A 21,331-nucleotide genomic window follows, 5' to 3' on the forward strand; every position below is an offset into this window, starting at 1 on the left:
TAGGAGCCGCATTAGGACAAATATTTCCCAGCCAGCAATGGGTGGCTAGAGAAGTTTAAAATCTCAGGAAAGGTTGACCTGAGACCATACAAAACTACACTTCATTCACATTCATACATATCATCCTCTGAAGTAATTCTTTGCGGTGGTTCCAGAGGCTAAACAGAAAAAAAGAGAGAAGTTTAAAAAAGACATTGCATTATTCATAAAGTAATTTCTGGATAAAGTGCAAGTGCCAGCATATGTGACTCTATAACTTGGAAGCAGACTGTGTTGAAACTGATCTTAGAAGAATATTTGCGAAAAGACATCTTCAATGCGGATGAGATGGTTCTCTTAAAAAATATTTCAAATGTTTAACCAACAAAATGTTAACTTTTAAAAATTATCTGTGCTTTGGTGGTAAACAAAGTAAATAAAAAATTATGTTGTTAGGGGCTGCAAACATGCTAGAGACTGAAAGATTTAAAATGTTGTTAATCACCAAACGTAAAAATCTGCATTGTTTTCGAGGAGTTAAATCTCTGGAGGTAGACTGTGAATGGAAGACAGAAAGCATAGGTGAAATGGAGAAAGAAAGTAACTGTTCTTTAATAAAAACACGTAGAGAAAGATAATAAACAACGTCGATTAGAGGACTATTATGTCACTTGGGATGGTATACGTCAAAAATGATTGGTATATATTTGCAAAATTAGGATATTTAATCAGATCTAATCTATGTCATTGTCATGTAGTACTCATAATTTGAAAATTAGTTGAAAAATATCCTTTTTATAATGACAAGAGATGAAGTCAGACGTTGCCTGATTAAACTTATATCTTAGTTATGTTAACTATCTAAATGTTTTAATAGATTATGAAACTGCAAGCATATAAAGAAAACAGTTTTTCTATATTTACAAGAAGTTTCCTAGTGTTACTAAAAAGATGATTTCATCTAAAATTCTAAATTAAATGATTGCTGATATACATTTAAAAAAAAAAAAATTATACTTACAGTTCCTTGAGTAACACCACCAACTGCTGTTGAAAATTTCGTCTTGATAAGCGTTTTAATTCCATTTGGTGAACTATCAACATCAGAATTAAAGGAATAAGATCTTGACTTGTCTTCTGATTCTCCTACCAATTCAACATCTCCTAACACATTGAATTTATATCCTGGTAATGGGTGATTACCAACTTCTCCACCATTTACTTTAATCTTAATATTAAACTGTAAAAAAAAAATTACATAACATTTTTATACATTTTATAAACACAAAAGTAAATTACAGAAACAACAGCATCTCCAATAAGAATAACTAAACTAAGAGTATATATATATTCTCAAATATGGTTTTTACATCAACCCTTTTCAATAGACCCTTTTCAATACATTACAACCCTAAACTTAAAAATATTTATTGAGGAAAAGAGAGTAATTCTTCAATTAAGTAAAAACATTTTAACAGCTGTTAAAGTTTTAGCTTTAAATAAAGGTTACTTTCAAATGTTTTTAAGGCTGCTTTAGCTTTTTATAAAAGCTTTTTATTACCACAGGTAATGATGTTATAATATATGTTTCTTCATAAACTTTGATCTTATAAACTCTCTTAAACTCAGTATCTTATACCATGTATTTTTTTAGTTTTCTGCTACATTCTAAAAACTCTTTCTAAATTCTGTTTAGATGATAATCTGCAGAACAGTATGAGTATTGTAAGTGGGAAATTATCAACTTATGATATACAGCTTTCTCATCAATTTGATTTGTTTAGGCTTGGGCTTAGGTTATTGACTAAGATTGCGATTTCAACAGTGAGCGATATCAAAAATTTTTAATATTTTCTGAAAATTACAAAAAAGAATAAAATATAACTTTTTGCATCCATAACTCAAAAACGTTCATTTTCTCTAATCTATTCCGCTAAAATCAGATATTTAAAGGAAAATAAATTGGTTTCTCAATTAAATTCAACCAACGGTGAGAATTTAGTCTTGATAACGATTTAATTCCTTTATGTACCAACTTAATAATAATTTAATACTAGAACAAATGTAAACTGCATAGTCATTCACAGAGAGGTAAAAAAAAAGGTGAAAAAAATTTCATCAATATCAGACAAAACCTTCAGGAAGTAATCTGTAAATGACTGGATAGATTCACTTTTAGAGAAAGAATATTAAGGAAATTGGTGAGTAAATAATTAAATTAATAAAAAAGAGAAGGTTTCTAAAAAGATTTCAAAGAAATACATTGAAATGTTTTAGAAGTAGAAAAAGAAAGAAATACTGAATGGCATTGTAAGTTACAAGAAACAGAAAAAAAAAAACAGTTTTTGCCAGGCTACTTTTAAGCAAAATAATTTAAGAATTTACATTTGATCATTAATGTTAACTATACATGGTGAAATGAGCAATAATTTAAAACTATTTAAAATTAACAACACTTGAAAGAAAAACAAGTAGTTAAACCAATTACCTTAGAACCAGCATTTGTTGTAGTTGGAGATGCATATACTTTAATAGCACAATTGTCAGATGATTGTGAAGATCTCATTGTAGTTTTGTCCAGCATCATCCATACAAAATAAAATGGCTTGTTTCTGTAATTAGTCAAAAGATACTTATGTATTATAACAGTGTCACTATGGTTAGTCAGTTAGGTGTTAGATGGTGTCACTGAAAGGCTATCACTATCACTTAGCTAGTAAAGATAAACTTGATATCTGAATACCTAAATAGGATATCGCTATAGCTTAGATAATAATAATAAACTATCGCTTTAATAATAATAATAATAATAACAACAAAAGCCATTGCTTAGATAATAAATTTGACATCTGATTGATTACCTATAGGATATAAAATTACAAACATAATTTAACCATTTTTAACCTATGCTTGCTTCTCTCGCTAGTGAAGGTTAGCAAGTATAGGTTAAGTTTGGTTAGATTATATTTATAATTTTATTATAAATTTTGTTTATAAGTAGAAAGTAGTTATTTAACTTGCCACCAGTCGCACTGGTTATAACTTCCCATTGATAGTGGCGCCATTATAATACACAAGTACCAAAAAAAATAACCATTGCAGAAAATAACCAATTTCAACCATGAAAATTAAATAACCAATTTAAATTTGAAAATTAAATAACCAATTTAAATATGAAAATTTTTGTCTATTTATTAAACTACAGTGATTTGACATCAATGTCATTATTAATAATAAATACACTGCATAAAAATGGTAATAAGAGTAGAATTCACCATTCTTGAGATGTCTTTCTATCCTTAGACCACCTTGATTCTCAAAATAACTTAGATTTTAAAATACAATTCTGATGTGGACAACACATGACTTCCTTGTACACCTACTAAATTACATTTACACATTTTTTTAAAATGAAAAGTACATAAAATTTTATTTCATTAAAAACAAAACTTCTGATATTTTTTCATTTTTTTTTTATTGTTAATATTGAATATTATTATTATTCATCGTAATTTTTTTTTACAATGAGTGCTTAATAACTATTAATAAATCATTATACTTAAATTAAAAGAAAAAAGTTAAAAAAAAGGGAGATGAAGTCTGATTCGAACCAATGTGTCTTACCCTAAGATCCAAATATTTCATTAATTAAAATTCTATCTGGCTATAGCTCTGGAACCAGTGAAAATAAGTACCACTTATAATATATCAATAACTACCACTTATGATATATCGTTGAAAGGCTCTCAATGAGGACTTTATTACTGCAGTTAATAAAAAGTCCAAAATCCAATTTTTTTTTTTGATTTTGGGCTTTTTTGGACACTTTTGGTTGTTAACTGTAATCAAAAGGGGAGGTGCACAACTAGGTGTTACAACAGTCCTAAATCCAAAATTTCAACATCCACATTGAAATTCCTATGCTAATAGTTTTTGAGTTATGCAAGACACATACATATAGATGTCATGCTGAAACTAGTCAAATGGATTCAGAGATGGTCAAATTGGATATTTCTGTTGAAATCTGGAAACCTAGTTTTTTGCAATCACAATACTTCCTTTACTTCACACAAGTAAAATATGGTTAAGTTATTAATATTTATTAAGCTACATTGCACTAATATTGCTCTTTACTAATGACTAATGTAAAATAAAGAAAAAAGTAATGATACCATCTGATTCTAAATAACTGAAGCAGTTTTTAATTTTTACTTCCTTGTATGAAGTAAAAGAAATATTGTGATAACGAAAAACTTTGGTTTCCAGATTTCAATGGAAATATCTATTTTGACTAGATTTGGTGTGATGTCTGTACATACGTATGTATCTCATATAACTCAAAACTCCATAGGATGTTGAAATTTTGGATTTAGAACTGTTGTAACAAATAGTTGTGCACCTCTCCTTTTGATTGCAATTAACTGAAACAAAAGTGTCTAAAAAAGCCTTCATTGAGAGCATTTCAACAATATATCATAAATGATACTTATTTTCATAGGTTCCAGAGTTATAGCCAAATAAAATTTTAATTAATTAAATATTTGGATCTTAGGGGAAGGCACATCGGTTCGAATCAAAATTCATCTCCATTTTTTAACTTTTTATTTTTTTAATTTAAATATATTGATTTATTAATAATTATTAACCTCTCATTGTAATAAAATTTTTACGCTCAATAATAATTCAGTAATAACAAAAAATGAAATTATATCAAAAGTTTTTAATAAAATAAAATTTGATGTACTTTTAATTTTAAAAAAATGAGTAAATGTAATTTAATAGGCATACAAGAAAGTCATGTGTTGTCCACATCAGATCTTTTAATTTAAGTTATTCTGAGAAACATGGCTGAAAGTGGTCTAAGGACAGAAAGAAATCTCAGCAATGGTGAATTCTGCTCTTATTACCACTATTTAAAGTATGCCACCTTACAAATGCACTCTATAAAAAATATGGTGCTTTATAATATTGCATATAATATTAATATTGTATGGTTCATTTATTCATTATAATATACTATCAAGTTACTGATATTTTAAAGGATCATAAGAAGTTTTTGAATATAAGATTACAATTACAGATTACTCTAAGGCAAAGTGTAATACAAAGTTCTCAAATACTAAAATACTCATAATGCTAATTAAAAAAATAAAATAAAACACTTCATTTCTTAAGTTAAAATTTTATATTCACATAAAATTTGCACAATGAACAAAAAAAAATAAAAAAAATAGTAAAATAATTCAGTAATTTAATTTTTTATTTAATGTATTCATCTGGAAAATTAAGGTTTTAAAGTGATACATTTATGTGTACCATCTTTAATGTGTAATGCACACAATAAAGATGGTTGGGCAAAAAAGAGAAAAATTCAAGAATTCAAGTGGGAAAATTAGGGACTTTCCTGCTTCTTCCTTATTAGAGTTCTCTTTTTTATATTGATGGACTCATTTAGCAGTGTAACAGAATAACAAGAAGTTACAAGTTTGAAAACTGAAACTTGGGGTCAGCTTTTGAGAATCCTTGACTATGCTGATGACATTGTTTAGTTGTATGGAAAGATAGGCTAAAGAAAAATGAAGAATGACCCACTGCTATGGATTGAACCTGGCAAAGTCTGAATCCGGGCAAGACATGATGATGAAGCACCCCAGTGAAGAAAGCTTTTCAACTTTTTTTACCAACCAACCATCCTCCTTTCCTAACTGTTACAATTATGTCACTGCCAGTACATGTGACTCCCTCCAGTGAAGGGGGTAAGGAGAGTGCATTGCATTCTCAACAACTAGAGCCCCCAAGAGGTACATTCCTGCTAGGCCAGAAGGCATTAACACAGAAAGAACTTCAACGGATGGAGGGGAATCATGCTGGAGGAACGAAGCACATATGCAGTTAGTCTCCCATGGTCAGCTCCGGTAAATCTTTCAATCTGGTCTAAAGGATCAGAACGCAATACACAATTCCATCCATAAATGAAAAACAAATTAAAATATAACTGTCAAATAATATAACTGTTAATTAAAATATAATAATAATGACCTGCTCAATAAAAAAAATGACACAGAAGCAAGGAACTTCTGTCCAGGCTCTGTGATTAGTAGGGAGATACATAAATTTTCTACTACTATCCTTGTATTATGTTCCGACATTGTTTATAATAATAAAAAATTTACTGTAAGCTGTCTTAGAATGGGCTTTACGTTGGAAGAGAGAGACATGAGTAAACACAGAAAAGAGTAAAATTATGAAAATAGAATAGGACAGGAAAGAGAGTAAGACCAGACCGAAAGAAGTCCAGATGGAGCAAGTAAAAACCTTTGAATATCTTGGCAAAATAATAAGTAAAAATGCCGAAACTGAAGACCAGGACAACCACCTGAGAAATAGTAACAAAATATTTTAAAATGGGAATATAATACAGGGAATTTTTCCAGTTACATTACTTTTTCATATAAGAATTAAAGGTAGAAACAAAGAACAGAAAGTTTATTGGAACTAATTGGACAACCCAACACCAGAAGTCACAAGGGAAAAATAATTCATGTTTATTTATTATAATAATGTGTTTAAAAATGTTAAGTAAATTTTCAGTGAAAAAGAAGAGTGGTAACCAACAGTAAGGCATCAACACACTAATTAACTTGATCTTGTAGCTCTGAGCTGAGTATTGTTTCTCATTTCACTTACCATGTGTAATGGGTTTTAAAGTGAGAAAAATAGGTACAATTTCATGAATATAGGGATTCTTTCAGTAAAGAAAAATTTATTAAAAATATCCTATTTTTGTTGAGAAATTAGAAGTTTAACTATTGTTGCACTCAATTAATATCTCTATTAAAAACAAAATTTAAAAAAAACAGTGCATCTATCAGTCAAATATCTTACAATAAAAATCTACTAACAAGAGTCAACTGGTAAATATTAAATAGCATTTATATAGTGGAGAGTTTTTCACTTTACTATATGTATTACAGAGTGGTGCATGAAATCATCCAAGATTTGTTTTGGCAATAATTGTTTAGGTTAATAATTATTAATAAGTTTTATGTTGGCAGAAGTGACAGCAGTTCATGAATATTATTATTATTATTATTATTATTATAAGTCTAACACACACCACCAGCAAAATAGGTAGCATCCGCTCTGCATATTTGGTTTATAATCACTGTGTATTTGTTAATATTGAAGTGTTTTATTATAGGGTTTTTGTAGAGATTTGGGTTTTTTGTTTTTGTTCATACTTTCAGGAATTTCATATTGTTTTATTACTCTAATTTCAAAATTTTGTTTCGTGGGTGGCCCATTGGCTATTTAGGTTATCAGTTGAATGGGTGGTTAATTTTATTAAATCACTCCTTGGGACTGTGTCTGTTTGCGCTTTGTTTGTTTTTGTTAATTGTGTTATATTCTGATAGTTTTATTTGTGGTAATCTAATTTTCATTTTTATTTAATATTATTATATTTTTATTTAGTTTCTGCTAGGGCAGTCATCTTGTTTTCAATCTTGCTTTTTGTTTACAAAAGTTGTGATTGGACTCCTTGCCTGTTTACAACTATTGTAATTGGTTAGTCTTGTTTGTAACAAATGACTGTAAATGGTCAGTTTTATTGTTTAGTTTGTTTTTGTTTTGGTTTTTGATGATGATAATAAGTTAAGTCGTAATACTGTATTCAGTTTGAGGTATTGTAAAATTTTATATTAAAATTTAATTTAATTTGTATGTGAGTTCGACATATAATTATGAGTAGTCCTGAGGACTCTCTAAGAAAATGTAATACCCACTTTAAAGCAGTCATAACTGAAAAGGAGATCCAGAGGAGGATGAACAGGGAGGCCATTAGAATAAAAAGGGAAGCTCAACAGAAATTGAAGATGGAAGCTCGGCAGAAGTTGTTACAGGAGGTTTGCTTGAGGTTAGCCGAGTAGGCTGTGGATGGTAGTAGTGATACTTCTGATGTGGTACTGTTAGTGTGGTGAGTGTGTCCAGTCGGACATAACCACAAAATGTTAAACTGTCATCAGATAAATCTAGGAAGATGGAATTAGCTGCTGAGGCAACTATGGTAGCTGTCTGTGTGGAAATGAGGGATACTGATGCCAATTCAGATACTGCATTTGTCAAAGAGTTATTTAGTCCTATAACGGGTCAAACAAAGCAGGTTTTGCCTCCTCTGAAGATAAAAAATGTGAAAGCTGCAGCTTTAAAGACGTTGGAGGCCCAACTGGCTTCTAGTGACTTAGTCTCCAATGAAGTGGTGACTGAGTTGGTGGACTCATGTCACCATAACCCATGTTTCATGGGTTATGCACAAAGTGGAGGAATGTGTGGGGAATTCAAGAAATGTAAAGGAGAATACTGCCTCCTATGTTCTGTATCGGCTGCATAAGCTGCGATTTTTACATTGTTAATGGTCAAACGGAATGAACAATTGCAGGGGTATGTTAAGGGTATTATGGCTGGTATGGGCGAATGGGTGAGGACTGATTTGCCATCGACTGTCAAGAAACTAGTCTCTGAGATTGTTAAAACTACATCACCTATGGTGAACTCAAAGTTCTGTTAATTGACAAACCTGTTGATATTACTTCTACAGCCTTTCGGGGTGAGGTGATTGAGAAATTAGAGGCCAGGAAGAGAGGATTGTGGAAAATGAGTGTTCGGGATAACCCTAAGGTTGTTAGGATTGTAGTTAACAACAGCAAGACAGAGCATAATATTAGGTGGAATGAAGAAGTAATTCAATACCCCATACAGGCTGTAGTTACTAAGATTCTGAAGTCTCGAATGATCACTTATGATGTTCCTTGTGACCTGGGGAAGAAGGATTTATTGATGTGGTCCGAGCCCAAAGTACTAAGTATTCTGAAGGTGAAATTAGCAAAATGCTTAAGGTTGTACTTCAGACAGATAGGAGAGATTTCACTAATGTTCATTATGTTGTGGAGTGCTACAAGCACTATGTGCTGCCTTTATTGAGAAAAGATGAGTGTTTGTAGATTTCCAATCTTGTAAGGGGGTTCTTCTGTCTGAGTGAACTGCTCACGAGTGGGGAAACAGGCCCACCACGAATGCAGGTCAGAAGAATGTCCTGTGTAGACATGTGCGTGGGACGTACTAATTAGTCAAATTGATATTTAGAAACAGACAGTTCCATGGGCCAGTATTGGGTTTATGTTTTAGCTGAAGTATTGAAGTTATTAGTGTTTTTGTTCTCGTTGTTCTTGGGAGTCACTTTTCCTGATTGGCTTTTGGTTGTTTTGTTAATATTACGTTGGGTATTGATTACTCTTTAATGTTTACTTGTTGATTTTTCTGTTTTTGTTGATTTTGTTTTATATGTAGGTTATAGTATTATAGGTTACTGTACTGGGGTTATTGGTGTTGATGGTGTGATGATTAGATTCGTCACATGGTGGATGTCTTCCCTTTCAGGGTCAGTTCATGAATATTAGTTTCTTCTTTTTCCGAGTGTGCTGTTTATGTATCACTCCAAGATGGCTGACAAAGGAAAACTGACTGTTGAACACAGTGCGTAAAGACTGTGTTGTTTTTTAATGAAACGAAAAGTGTGGTTCTTCGTTCTTCAGAGAATGTTGAAGCTGTCAGAGCTGCGTTGCTGAGAAGCCTGGGTAAAGCAACAAGAAAAGCAGCAGCACAACTTGGGATTTCTAGGCAATCTGAGCAGCATTTGTATGCATACAAAATAAAAATGTTGCCCAAATTAACGACTGACAACAAACATCAAAGAATGGCATTCACTGAATGGTCTGAACCAAGACATAATGTTGAATAATGTTTGGTTTTCAGATGAGGCACATTTTCACCTATGGAGTTATTAATAAACAAAATGTGTATTTTTGGGTGTCAAAAACCCACACATGCTTCATGAAAAGGTGCATTACGCTCCAAGAATTACGGTATGGGCCGCTATCTCAAATCATGGGGTAATAGGGCCATTTTCTTTTTTTTTTGAACAGATAATGAACAGTGAACGTTATCTAAACATGCTGCATTATAATTTTATTCTTCAGCTTCTCACAAAAGCATTTCAATTAGAAAACGAGTAATTCATGCTCCAAGCTACATACAGCAAATGTTGTTTTAGACTTTCTGCATGAAACTTTTAATACAAATGTCATTTCAAACCAATTTCCTAATAATTTTGCGTGTGGACAGAACTGGCCGCCGAACAGTCCTGATTTGAATGCGTGTGATTTTTTTTTGGGGATTTCTAAAGGAAAAGATTTTCCCTAAACATCCTCATACAGTGATGGAACTGTGACTGCTGATCATTGAGATGTGCAACAAGATAACCGATGATATGTGTCATCAAGTTATTAACAACATAAGAGTTTGTGTTGAAGAAGTTGCCAGACTGATGGTGGTCATATTGAACATGTGATAAGCTGAACATAATCTCCAGGTATATATTAAACACGTTATATTTTACTCTTCTGTACTGCGGTTCAAATAAATATTTTTTAACAGAACCAAATTCTGGATCATTTTGTGTGCCACCCTGTAAATTTATGATAAATTTCAACAAAACATTTGTCACAAATGCAGGAAGAGGCTAAAGAAACAGAAATGCAATATAAGATGTACAATGAAATTTGACAAAAGACTCACTCTCATCCAAGTTCTTTAGCAAATGGTATTTATGAGATATAATGTACACATGAAATCACTGATTTCAAAGGTGACAGCAAAAGTTTGCTCAAGTAAAAATATTTTTTGAATACTTTCTGGAGTAGCTAAATATTATAAAACAATAACTAATGTCTACAACTAATGGGTGCAATAGTAATATAATAGATTCATTAAAACAAAGACACGGTACAGAGAAATTAGTAATGATAAAACCAACAGGAAATATAATTAAAAACAAGTTTTAAAAAAATATCCTATTATGACTAACAGTTATATTTTTTAATCTTTCAGCTGAAAAGATAAGAAATATATTTTCTTATGAGCTGTATCATTATAAGTATGACTGGAAATGTATAAAATTGAAGGTGATGCTGGGCATAAATTTTATATCGAACCTAAAATTACCTTAAAAGACCATTTAATGTAAAATTAAATTTGTAAAAAATGCATACTAAGCTTAACACTTAATATTGCATGATCACAACTATAAACATTATACCAATACATTACTACCACAAAAGTAGATATGTATTTGCTTTAGAAGAATTAAAAATTTATAAAGCTTCAAAAGCACAGAGACTAACTTCTAAACAAAGTTTTCTTCATATAAACAGTTTATATTAAATTTAAAACAGAGAGAAATGTATGACATCAGCACACAACATCACAAGGTGGAAGAAAATAGATTAATGATCTTATTTTGAAACATTTAACTATCTAACTTACTTCTAACTACTTGCTGACACACACCATATGAAAAACGCAATGAAGTCATGATCACAGAATATATGCATGCAATAACTTTTTCTTTTAAATTATTTAAATACATATAATCCATTTACGTTATTAAATAATCTCTTGTTAATATTATTCTATGGCTAATTACATGCTTTTCAGATGGAAGATTTGTCTTCTGCAGGGTCTGTTTTTTCTAAATTTCCATTTAGAATTTTTTCAATTCTTTTAAGACATTCACCGCCAAGAACAACTCTAAGGTGGCCGACGTGCTATTATCTTGCTGCCTGTTAATGACATAAAGGTGCTCTGTGCAGGACTTGGTTTATAGTAATCATAGTTATTCATTTATATAATTAAGCTTTGTTTCTTTTCACAGAGTGCCACTTGTGTTTATAGAGAATGTGTATTTGTACTTGGCCCAAGTTTTTTTCTAACTGTTTGACTATGGCTGACGATCAAATTGTAGTTCCTTCACAACTGAAGAGAACATGTTTATTAGCATAAAAATTTTACAGATGATGAATTAAAAGTGATTTCTGAGTGATAGAAGTGGTGATGATTTTGACCGAACAATGATGACTCCGATCATTATTCGGGGACAGTGATGATAAAATGGAGATGTGATGGATTATAATATTATCAATAAAAAACTAGGCTTTCATATTGTTAAGATGATGTTACTAAATTCTTTCAAACTTTATTGAAAGTACAAAAATACAAAAATTCCTTTTCATCATTTCTGACTGGTTGTTATAGAGGAATTGTTATCTGAAAGTTCATCACAGGAGGAAGTAGTGTCTGGTCCAATTGTTCAAGGAAATCTTTTCATTAGCAAATGTGAAGATAAAGAAAAAAATCTCACATTTTGGAAAAAATCCTGTCAATGTGCTAAAAATGGCAACTGGAAAGATGCAATATACTATTGTAAGACGATCTTTCTAGTTTATGTTATGAATGTTATGTACTATACCACATATAAAAATGTTACGACTAAATTCTGTTTTTAATTTGTTTAGACATGAAAATTAAAAAAAAACTGTTTCTACATTCTGTGCATCAGTTTTTAAATATAATGTATGAGGATGTATTTCATTCAAGACGTTTTAATTTTTTTAAATATGTTTTATTTGTTTAATCTCTTATTTTTGCTTTAGTTTGAGTTTTTAAATATATGTATAATTAGTTCAAATTATCTTAATTTTTTCAATGTTACTGCTCATAATTCAATTATATTATTGATAATTATTACTAATTTTCATGCTATTGTATCTGCTTACATAATCATTAGATTGATCTATAATAAACAAAATTGAAAAACATTCATTTCTGAGTCTTAATTTTAGGCCTATTTTCCTTGTAAAATAAATATTAAAAAATGTACTTAATATGTACAAAATTTGTATCAATACAGATAAACTAGCATAAAAAAAAACAACATATGTAAGTATTCTATTACACCAACAAGGCCGGCACCACAGAGGCGTTCATTGGTCCAATAACTAATACTTTCATTCAAGGAACCAAAGAAGCCAATAGAGGCATTTTTGAAAAATTATGACTAAAAATGTAAAATATATTATTCTTTATTCGTAAATGTAGGATAATTAAGAAAAATTCACAAGCTGAGTTTTTTGGGTAGTTGATAATTTCCCTGTGGCACTGAACATGTTAAGGAGGATTTCAGAAAAGTTTATATGGGACTAGCAAAAGGGAAATTTTTCTATAATTAATTATTGACATCCTTTTTTATCTCCATTTTTATGTAAAGCTTGAATTATGGCAATTTGTAGGAATTTTTCTCCCGTCTAGGTTTTTAAGAAGACTGAATACAGATTATTAATTAGCTTCTGCATGTTAAGTTTAAACTGGAGATTCTGTTAGAGGGTATTTAAAATCAGTAATTAAATTCAGGTAATCTTTACGAATGAAGAAAGCCACTCATAATTTTTTTAGAATAAATTATACAGATTTTCTCTTAAAAACTCTGTAATTTTTGGTGTCAAAAATGTTTTCATCTAAAAATCTAGTTTCTTGTAAACATGCAGAATTATTATTTTATGTTCTAAAAATTTGGTTATTACTTTTTATTTTTCAATTTGGATTATAAAGTTAATATTTAGAATTGTTTAAAAAGTGAATATTTTTGAATTTAAATTTAAAATATGCAGGTTTCCAAAACATCAATCACCTTTTTAGACTGATTAGGGTTCCAAGAAGTCTTTGACCAGAATTTACTGTTTAAAATGGGGATGCTTTTTGCAGTATTTTCATTTTGGATTACTACTTGAGGTCTGCACTTCCTTTAAATTATACTTTTCATTGTGCATAAAAGTTGTGTTGTGTTGTTGGGGATTAGCCTTTTGATTAATATGGCTTTAAAACCAGAAAACCAGATTGTAAATTTGGAATTCTACTGAATATTTCAGCTAAGAGAAATATGTTTCTTTTCTACCAAAAAACACTTCAAGTAAAATATCTCTTGGAATTTGGTTCTAATCAAAAGTTTCTTTGAAATTTTCTGGATAAAATTCTGCGTTAAAACCTTTTCGCAAAAAGGTTTTAACGCAGCCTTAAAACCTTCAAGGCTGCGTTAATCGCAGCCTTAAAGGTTAAAATTAACCTTTAATTTTAAAGGTTAAAATTAAACCTTTAATTTTAAAGGTTAAAATTAAACCTTTAAAAGCTGGATTCTCCAGCTTTTAAAGGCTGGATTCTCGGCCTTTAAAAGGCCGGAAGCTGGAGAATCTGTTTCCTTTTTTTACGTAACCTGATGATTTGGATATAATTTCAAAATAAAGTTATAGGGCAGGTCCAAAAAATAATGTAAATTTCACTTGTCACATTAAATAAAATATACGTAAAAGAAAATATCTTTTATTGTATTCAATTATCCAAGCAGGTGTAATAAAAAAACATCTGAAAAAACCAATAAGACATACAAATATACGAGGGTTATTTTTTTTTCAAGGTCCGATCGGTCACAAAATTAAAACCACAGTGAAAATAAAAAATTTTTTATATGTAACAAGTACTTACTCTATTTCTCTACATAGTCGCCACTCCGATTTAGACATTTTTCGTAGCGTGGTACCAACTTTCCAATACCCTCATCATAGAATGGAGCCGCCTGTGTTTTCAGCCATGTTTCTACGCTAGTCTGCAGCTCGATGTCTGTGCCAAAATGCTGTCCTCCTAGCCAGCATTTCATGTGAGCAAAGAGGTGAAAATCAGATGGAGCCAAGTCCAGGCTGTATGGTGGGTGATCAAACACTTCCCAACAAAAATGCTGCAGGACCTTCTTTGTTACAGCTGCAGTGTGCGGCCGAGCATTGTCATGGAGAAAGACAATGCATGATGACAACAATCCTCTCTACTTATTCTGAATTGCCCTTCGTAGACGTTGAAGAGTCAAGTAGTATGAGGCTGCAGTGATGGTCATGCCACGTTCTATGAATTCCACCAAGAGAACTCCATTCCGGTCCCAGAACACAGTAGCCATAGACTTTCTGTTGGAGAAGGTTCACCTGAACTTCTTTGGTTTACTGGGAGAATGAGAATGCATCTACAGTTTGGATTGTTCTTTTGTTTCTTCAGTTTCGAAATGGACCCATGTCTTGTCCCCTGTGACAATTTTGTTAAAAAAATCTTCTCCTTCATTGTGGTAGCACTGGAGAAATGTTAGGGAGGAGTCCATTCTCATTGTTTTGTGATGGTCGGACAGCATCTTGGGAACCCATCTCGCACACAATTTGCAGTACTGAAGTCTCTCACTCACAATGGTGTAGAGAGCTGACCTTGAAATTTCAAGAAACGAATCACTCAATACAGAAATTGTGAACCGATGATTTTCTCGAATTGCGTCATCCACTTTCTCAATGAGATCATCGGTTGACACTCGCTTCCTTCCCTGACCGCCTGCATCATGAACATCTGCACGTCCTGCTTTAAAGTTCCTGCACCATTGTTGCACTTTGCTGTCACTCATTGAAGTTTCACCGTACACATTACTTATTTGTCGATGAATTTCAGCTGCATTACACCCCTCAGCCTGAAGAAATTGAATTACTGCACGCACTTCACACTTGGCGGGAGATGCTATTGTTGTAGACATGTTTACGTGCTAGCTGCATGTTCAGAACCAAACGAAGTGACGCAGCATGATTGGAGGCCATACTAGAGACGCTGCATAACACATAGGAGCAAAGGTTCATCTGATTTTTGCATGTGTTTTTATTTTGCGACCGATCGGACGTTGAAAAAAAATAACCCTCGTATCTTTAGTAATATTTGTACAGTTGAAACAGTTGTTTTCAACAAAGCACTGGAATAAAAATAATATGCTACATTACATAACTAATCTCTTATTTACTAAAACTAATCTGCTATTTACACAACTAATCTCTTTGTACATCCTTCAAATTTATATTATTTCATATCAAAATAGCTAGATGGTCAAGCATGAGATAAATTATAAATCCAATAAATGGTAGCTGCAAATAATGATAACAGAATTTTTTTGTGTTATTAATTATCTTAAATGGAGCAGTAGCACAAAACTTCCAGGACATCTCATAAAAATTAAGTTTAATGGTCCACCATGTAAAAAAAAAACATTTGTAAAGATACTGTGTTGGCTCCAGAGATGTTCCAACAAACTATCACTCAAAATAAATTAAAATTTTCTTTAAAAAGACATCAGGTACATTAAACACAAGTACACAACAACATTGATCTAGAAGAAGATTGAAATTACAAACAACCAAACTAAATTTACTATTGATAAAATAATAATTTTATACAAAAGTCATTAAACAAAATCTTACTTGTCTTCAGGCTTTTCAGAATATGTATTATCGTCAGCTTCATTTGAATTTTCTTCATTTGTACCGCATTTTTCTGTATCCATGATGACATTATAAGCTAGGGATTCGTAATCTAACACGATAATTCTGTTTGAAGCACTGGATCCCTGAAAAAAAATCATATTTGTCGATATTTGAATTTTAATAAACTACAACAAAAAAAGTTTATTATTTTCAGTCATTGAAACAACTTTAAATATCTCTGGAAATAATGATTAAGTTAATTAAAGATAACTTTTCTATAAAAGAATTCTTTCATTATGATATGTAAATGGATATTTCATGATGTTTTTTTTTTCCAATCTAGTTAATGATTTAAGGTATTTATTAGTATAATGAAAGCAATGACAAAAAAATGGATCATAAATGGAGGCAGTGTAAAAAGGAAAAACTTGAAACTGTTTTTAATGAGTAATATGTAACTTGAACTAGATTTGTATAATAACTTGCATAAATAAAGAACTTTTATGTGCTTATATAGCCTGAAGAAAGTACCATGTACTTATATATTTTTGTTCTTCATGTCACATCAACCCTTAATAAAATGGTTCATTCAATGCCTATTTTTTTTCAAAAACCTTTTTAGACCAGCTGACACTTGTTACCAGTAACCATTCCACTGTTCTCCGTAGCAAAAAGCTAGAGCCTCAGCCTTTCATCTGGAGGTCCTGGGTTCGAATCCCAGTCAGGCATGGCATTTTTCAAATGCTACAAATTTTCATTCTCATAGGGAAAAATGACCAAAGAAGACGATGCCTGTAATCTCAACAAAAAAAAAAGTAACAACTTCCATGGTAACATCTATGATACAGGAATCTGCTGTTAGAGGCACATTAGGACACAAAATAAGGTCAATGATTCCAAGAAGAAAGTTAAACAAGAATAAAATAAAAAATCCCAATAACTGGAAAAAAATAATTTTTTTTATGAATAAAAAATCAATGGAATAAAAATCTCATTAATTTAATTGTAAGAATTCTGTGTTGTCCGTGAAGTCTCACAGAATTCTGTGTTGTAAGAATTCTGTGATTTTACTTTCAGATTTTTCAAATTTTTCATATGAAAACATATTCTTTCTAAGTATATTATTGATAATAATTTATTTTAATTTATAATAATTTATAGTAATTATTAATTTTGATATAATTTAGTACATCTAATTAATACAACCACTCACTCATCGTATACTGTTGGAAGTGGTTTCAAATTGTTACAGCACAACTTCCAAGTACATTTAAATGTACAACCAAGTACATTTAAACTGGATTTTGTTTTTCTGTTAAAGGGGAAAATTTTTAATAGGTGATAGAAAGTGTACTTGGCAATCACACCATCAAACGGTCAATCAAATAAATTAACAAAATGAATAAAGATGCCAATATAGTTTTCTGTTTAAAGGTGAGATAAAGAAGGACTTAAAAAATAACAAGAAAAGCTTGGTAAATAAAATGATAATATAGAAAAACCACTTCAGTGAAATCATGAGAAAAAGGAGGAAATTGTTAGGCTTATTAGTATGGTAGTAAGTAATATAAATGAAGATTTCGGTACTGACTTGAAGTTAAATAATGAACATCTCCATAGTACTGAAGATAAATTAAAAATAGGCAATTTTATTAAGGATAAGTATCATGGAGTAAAGTCGTTAAGAGACATAAAGCCAGATCCAAAAATAACTTAATCTTGGCATTTTAATGATTAAATCTACCAAGTTATTTAACAGTAGAAGTATGGATGAAAAGAAAGTTTCTCTTAAGTCAGCTTAAACAAAACACCAATGCTGAAGAAAATAAACCATGGAGGAAGTTTCACAGATAAACAGTAATGGACTATTATAAATTTAGCATTTCCTTATTCTATGTAAATATCAGAGACCTAAAAATAAAGTGTGATGAAATCTATTAATTTCTTATGGACTCAACTTACAACACACTAACTTTGTCAGAAGCCTGGTTAGGTAACAAGCTTGTTATGTAAATTTCTCACTGGATACTTACAATATAGTAAGAGTTGACTGAAATTAAAAGAATGTTTTGTTTAAAAGAGGTGGAGGATTATTGATAATCTTTAAAATATTTAAGAGGATCAAATTTATCAGTATAATTGGCATCAAAGTTTGTATGGATTGCAATTTCCCAACAGAGTGAAAATAATTGTTGGTTGTTAAGATACATTTTTTCCAATTGCTTTTTGTCTCTGATGCTGAATGTTATTTGATTCAATAATGAAAAAATTAACTGGAATCAGTATGATATAATTATGATCATAATTATAATAATAAAATAATAATTATAAATAATAAAAGAAATTTTATTTTTCCAAATGAATCCCATGATTTTAGATTGTTTGATCCTAAAACAGGCTTTAACAAGAAAATTAAGGCAAAGTTGATATTTACTCTTATTGACTGACTCATAGGTCGTAATGTTGTAAATGGGTAAAATGAAAACTCCTTTGTGGAGCCAATTTTAGATCTAATACTTACTAATTGTAAGGTGAATTTTAAAGGAAATACAGAAGGGTTATACCTAGATAAGTTTCTGTCTGCAAAGAAATGCGCACTTGTTACTCCCATTCCAAAACCTGGTTTATCCTCAATAGATAACTACTGACCAATTGCTATGTTTGGCTCTGTTTCTAAGATTCTAGATACACTTATCTAAACCTACATATATAATTATGTTGAGATGAAAACTTGATTTAAATAGCATGGACATTTGGAAGGTCACTCAACAAAGACTAATTTAGGCGCAGCTTTAGAAACTGCTGAACCTGCAATGGAAAATCAGTCAGGTGGATGTTGTTTACTTTGATAAAAAAAAAACATTTGATAAAATATTACTTAAAATTATTCCGTAAAAAGCTATCAGTATTTGGAATTAGTGATGTTTTTTATGTGAATATCTCTTCATACTTGATTAATAGGCGCTTTTCTGTGAGATTTATTGGTGAACATCAAATGAAATTTTTACTACATGGTCATAATGGTTAATCAAATTTGTGAATCTTAGTCCATTAATATGGGCAACAGTATTATTAAAAAAAAAATAGTGTTAATTTTTTTTATAAGTCTTTTGTCTCTATAATAATTATTATTATTATTTTTATTATTATTATTATTATTTGTTTATTGCACAACCTTTATGTATATATCAAATTTCTACAGTAATAAGGAAGACATTACTTTACAAGAATTTGGTAATATTATGTCATTGTCAATATTTAAGTAAACTTATGTTATTAAAATTGAATATTTTATGGTTATTTTTTTATTTCTATAATTTAATGATTGGGAATATTAATGCGTATATGATTTGTTAGTTATTGTCATCAATATTTTGAAAATAAAATTTTAATTTCAAACTACTATTTTCAAAATTTATTATTAAAACTTTAACTATATATTTTGAATATTTTTAATTAAGTTTAATTTAAAATTTTTTTAAATATAAATTTTGTGGTGACAAACTGAACCAAATTGTGTGTTAAGTTTTTTCTTAAAAACCTTTTTTAAAACGTTTCCAGTAGTCTTTACAACCATCCTCAGTAAATCGTGTGGATGAAAATAGAAAACTTACAGACTGACTCAACTTCTGTAGAACATCTTGCTTCATAAGAGTGATACTCAAAGGAACTGGATTATCTGTTTCACGAATACTTGAGTAACTTCTAGTAGATGCTTGAATACCAATGTGACCATCTCCTGAAAAGATATTAAATTGATATGATAACATCAGTTAGATATAGTTGGCATTGTATAACAAAATACTATAATCATCGATCTAATAAAATTTTTCCCTGTAAACTATCGATAATTTTACAGTATCATTTTTTAGATTTAATTTTTAGACTTAATAAAACATTTTTATAAATATTTAACAGTTAAAATAATTCAGTCTCCATCATTTTCCAAAAATGTAAATAGTGCACGAATGAGGTTGGATTTCATTGCTGCCTTTAACAACCATTCTAGACCACAGACTCCTTGGGTTTGGAAGGGGTCATTTACTTCAGTATATAATTTAAAAAATTACATTATGTTGCACTTTATAACAAAATATAATATATTATATAATAGTTCTTCCATGAACTCCGGCTACACATGATGACATATTCAAATAATGCTCTATGAACTTCCAGAAATCTACTTGTTCCATTTCTAATTCTGAAATATGAGTGTCTAAATTTAAAATATATATTTTTATATATAATTTTTTTAAATATTTATATATATATGAAACTAGAATTTTTGCATAGAAAATACACGTTTATTGTAAGAAAATGATTAAAAATATTTTATTCGAAATATTGTCCATCAGTAACTGTACATTTTTCCCATCTCTCTGACAATTTATAAATGCCACGCCAAAAAAATTGTTGCTCTTTTGAGGCAAACCAGTTATTGAGCCATTTTTGTACATTTTCATAAGAAGTGAAGCGTTGCTCAGCAAGTGAGCATCCCATAGATGCAAATAAACAGTAGCTGGACAGAGCCAAGTCTGGTAAGCCGCAAGCGAAAGTATTTCCCAACTGAATGCCTCAATTGTTTCCTTGACCAGTTTTGCTGAGTGTGATGGTGCATTATCATGAAGCAAAATCACTTTGTGTTGCTTTTTTTGATATTTTGGTCATTTTTCATGCAATGCTTCATTGAAATCGATCATTTGTTGTTGGTAGCATTCAATATTAATGATCACACCCTTCTGAACCCACCAAACACAGAGCATTGTCTTCTTTCCATAGTGATTTGGCCTTGAAATCAATGTCAATAGTTCGACTGAAGTTATCTATGATAAGAAATAACTTTCTTTTGTACCTGGGGAGCAACATTTCGCAAGTGGTTTTTCAGTTTTCTTGCTGTCTTTCACTGAGTTCACGTGGAACCCATTTTTCCACCTTCAGGATCTTTCCCATGGCTTTTAAACATACGAGAAGCCGTCTGGCTTCTCGTATTACATTTAATTGATCCATGAGTTGTTGTTGTGTTTGAGCGTCATTCTCATTCAACAATGCTTGCAATTCACTATCTTTAAACTTTTTGGTGGTCTTCCATGTTCTTCATTTCTCATGTCAAAATGCCACTTTTGAAATTTTTAAAC

General features: G+C 30.5%; 1 protein-coding gene across 1 annotated transcript in view; it reads right to left on the reverse strand.

Annotated features, from left to right (window-relative positions):
- Positions 1 to 21,331, reverse strand: part of LOC142319401 (vitellogenin-6-like) — a 98,897-nt gene that overhangs the window by 15,155 nt on the left and 62,411 nt on the right. The window contains exons 18-21 of the mRNA XM_075356643.1: positions 19,811 to 19,935; positions 16,194 to 16,339; positions 2,468 to 2,591; positions 1,001 to 1,219 (exon numbers count right to left, since the gene is read on the reverse strand). Coding sequence (XP_075212758.1) covers positions 1,001 to 1,219; positions 2,468 to 2,591; positions 16,194 to 16,339; positions 19,811 to 19,935 — 614 coding nt within the window. The remainder of the gene's footprint in view (positions 1 to 1,000; positions 1,220 to 2,467; positions 2,592 to 16,193; positions 16,340 to 19,810; positions 19,936 to 21,331) is intronic.

This window comes from Lycorma delicatula, chromosome 2 (genome assembly GCF_047948215.1).
Source record: "Lycorma delicatula isolate Av1 chromosome 2, ASM4794821v1, whole genome shotgun sequence".
Lineage (NCBI taxonomy): Eukaryota > Metazoa > Arthropoda > Insecta > Hemiptera > Fulgoridae > Lycorma > Lycorma delicatula.